Genomic DNA, 3,753 nt, shown 5'->3' on the forward strand with positions numbered 1-3,753 from the left:
CACATGCCTATCTTCTATGTTTGTTCAGGGTTTACAAAAATAAAACAAAATTACTTTTCAAAACAAGTTTATATTCATAACAATTTCAATACAAAGCTGCATTAAGCCTTCTTTAAGCATTACTTGATGATGTCAAGCAATGGAATTCTATATCAGATGCACACCACAGCATCAATAACATGTCTGTACATTTGAGAAAAACTTTCAACAAGGAAACATGTAAAATTAGCCGAAAGCAACTTTGTTTCCACGATAACATTCAGCACTCAACATAAATAGGAATTTCCCTTGGGGTAAAATAACTAAATAGGTAACAGTAAGACACCTTCTGCTAAGCACCCAAAGGTTAGGTCAACAACAGTTCTTAAAAGTGAGCACATGATGAAGTACAGTCAAAATTAAACATACAAAAAACCAACTGTCACCTACATGACAGGCAGAGAAGGTCATAGACAAATACTTTAATCACAGATTACACACCAACTATGTATACATATAATATGAAAATGAATGGTACTGTGCAGTCTTTGGTATCAAATATTAAGAAACCACGACAATTTTAAATGATTAGATATTAACATTTCATTTCCTTGAATGGGAACAAAAGCAACAAAGATGCAGAATTGGGATGTTCTTCAACACTACCAAATTTTACTCGGGTCAAGGGCATAAAAAGTTTCTAGTTTGAAAACCATTAAAAACTAAATTACTTATGCACTCATTTGCAATAGTTGAACTGACCTGTTACACTGTCGCAATCTAAATCAAACCCACAGTGCTTAGTAAAATATCAAAATTGACAATCAAGACAACACAGTATCCTCAATTATGCATATAAATTAATGATAAAATATTACGATATTGCTTTAGATTTAAATCATAAAGTCAGTAGAATGACAGCCTTTTCAGTCCAAAGTATGCAAGGGGGGAACTTATCAATGTCTACTCAAGTACTCTTTAAGACCAATAAAATTGAGGAGAACAGTTAAGTCATGTATGGTTATAAATCAAAGTGAAAGGGTGGAAACTATTGTACTGAGAACTGATAACATAGTATTGTATTATAAACACGTACCAGAGGTGCCATTAAGGGATTAATATTCTCACAAATGAGACTTATGCGAATGTAAGAACGTAGGTATTCCAAATCATCTTCCCCTAATTTAACAATGACTAATAGTCACACTTAGCCATTGATTCCAAAAATATACAGACCAATAAATGCACAAATTAGGTTAAGATGCACTCAATAAATCTGGATTCTTCCACCGCACTTACACATATGGCAACTGGAGAAATATAACGACTGTGAATTAAAACCACAACAGGCCGAACACCTTGTCATCTGCCTTCAAAATAAATACATGACCTCACCCGTCTTTGAACGTCTTTAACCCCTAGGAGTACAAAATAGCGACTTCTCATTTTTTTAAGTAAGTCATCAGCATTGGTGCTTAGACTCGGTGATCACATTTGATCGCGGCACGGTCGTTCAGGAGAGCAGCTCCTGTGGATGCATCAGACTAGAAAAGGAACTTAAAACCTTTTTTCACGTTACCACAATAATAAGAACCAACAGCATGCTGGCAAAGACACGGGATTATTCATTAACCCACCCTCACATCTCACTAACAATGTCTTACTATACATTCGCAGTCCACAACTATCAATAATGTCCTTCTTGAATGTACCCTTTGAGCCTAGTGGGCAATGGCAACTTCTGGATATTATCCACACGAGTGTATTGTCGAATCACAAACCGACACAGATATTGTAATGAACGAACTTGGGTGAATCGGGAGATAGGCTTCGTAAGGCGAACTGGAAAGGAAGGATAACCCGGGGATCGAGGTCTGGAATAACAGAAAACACCCATCTGGGAATAATTCATTGAGTGCTCTATTAATTCCACAACGCTAGCAGACCCTTCCTGGTCAGGATCCGAGTAAAAACTGAAGAGTCCATTTAAATGCTCTATTCTAGTGTGAAGAGTTTTTCCTGAGCTTCTGAAGCTCAGAGTCAATAGATATCTGTCAGCAGTCGAATCTCTCACAATAAAGGCACCATCAGGCTGATCCATCAACTTATCCTCAGTTTCTTCCTTCGAAATTGGTCCCCAATACCATCCATGCTTAGCTAACTTTACAAGCTCACATGTGAGGCTTTTCGACTTTGCAATGCTTGGAGTAGGGCTTGAGGACACTGCAGTATCCTTGACTCTATCAGACGGAAGCCCTGAAGACCGACTAGCTGGATGACAACTTTCATACACAGTGCTTTCAATCTGCTCGAGAAAGATCTCGTTGTAGTCACCCTCACTCGACTCCCGGGACTCACTTTCGATGTCATTTCTCATACTACAAGGACAATGATTCTCTAAATTTCGTAGATTAGCATGCGTTTCACTGGGTGTTTTCGAATTACTACTTTGCTCATTCGCACAGGCACATAAAGATACGATGGGCAAAGAAACGCTGCTGCAACTATAAGGACTTTGTACCAACTCTGGGACACGGGTGGAAAAATGCACAACACCATCATGTGTCACACCATGAGATGGAAGCCAAGAGTTATCGTCGAGATAATCATCAGATCTCAGCAAATGAACAGACGGTAAATGGCACATTAGTCTTGGCCCTCCTTTCCTTTGGACTGCAGAGGTAAACCCTTCACTCAATGCATCTTCCCTAACAGTGTTCGGGTAAGAGCCATTGAGCGACTCCCTAGGCTTAATTTTCTGCTTAGACTTACACTTAATCTTATGCGTGTCGTTACCACTGCTGGCATTCAGCTGAAACCTTTTCTTCAAAGTTTTCAAAATACTAGGCTTACATTTCGATCTTTCGTCACTCATGGCTACACCAGAGCACTCGCACATATCACTTTCATCATCAGCTGGCGATTCCGTCCTCCCGGAGCACACATTCTTTGTGTTTGATGGTAGACCGCCATTTGCATTCTCTAAGATTTCACAACAGCACACTTGAGATCTTTGTCTAGCATTTCGACGCGCCAGAGTATCTTTCAAGTAACTTAAGAACATCTTTTTCGGTTCTGCAGGATTATCTGAATTTACAGCCATTTCGCGAACACTAACGGTAGATAGAAACACAGGCTTTCGTGCACTATTATTATCAAACAAGGCCACTCATGAAAACGTATCCTTCTTTATTATACACTGGATGCAGTACTAGTCCCATTGGCTAGATTAGGTGGAGAGTGGGCATGATCGCAACTACGGAGTTGCACAAAATTCCCACAAGAGGCGCTCTGTGTAGAGTTACCAACCATAGCAATATTTCTGTTTCCAACATAAGCTACGGCGAATATTTTCAGTATTCGAGGAATAAAATTAGTCTTGGTAATCATTAAGGCGTAAATAGTTAAAGTAGAATGTATAAAATAGTGTTTTAATTGAGGCTGGTGTGACAGTGGTCGTCACCGACCATATTTTCACAATCAGAGCTATTTTAGGTAAATACAATATCTTATATAAATACTTAATTTCAGAAAAAATAACTTTGCAACTTCTTCTCTCAATTAAAAATTTACCAATATTAGTACTTCCATCAGATATTCAACACTTCAATTTATCTTCCATGGTAAGGGTATTTAGAGCGCATGTCGCGGTATAAATTGTAACTTCCTCCCCACAGTGTCAATGAACTGCAGCAGTTAGGGAGGTTCTATTGTAGGGTTCAATGAAAACACCCACCTCTCCCACCCTTCCATCCCCTTTTACGATCACTTTCC

At 38.9% G+C, this 3,753-nt stretch overlaps 1 protein-coding gene across 1 annotated transcript; it reads right to left on the reverse strand.

Moving 5' to 3' along the window:
* Positions 1-50: 50 nt before the first annotated feature.
* LOC124163915 lies at positions 51-3,189 on the reverse strand. Its single transcript, XM_046541023.1, has one exon. The coding sequence runs from the start codon at positions 3,080-3,082 to the stop codon at positions 1,667-1,669; it is 1,416 nt and encodes a 471-aa protein (XP_046396979.1). The 5' UTR covers positions 3,083-3,189; the 3' UTR covers positions 51-1,666.
* Positions 3,190-3,753: the final 564 nt, after the last annotated feature.

The sequence above is a fragment of the Ischnura elegans genome, chromosome 8 (genome assembly GCF_921293095.1).
Source record: "Ischnura elegans chromosome 8, ioIscEleg1.1, whole genome shotgun sequence".
Lineage (NCBI taxonomy): Eukaryota > Metazoa > Arthropoda > Insecta > Odonata > Coenagrionidae > Ischnura > Ischnura elegans.

Excerpts from the sequence above, each read along its gene's own strand:
- LOC124163915 (XM_046541023.1), bottom strand. The coding sequence starts at position 3,082 with ATGGCTGTAAATTCAGATAATCCTGCAGAACCGAAAAAGATGTTCTTA.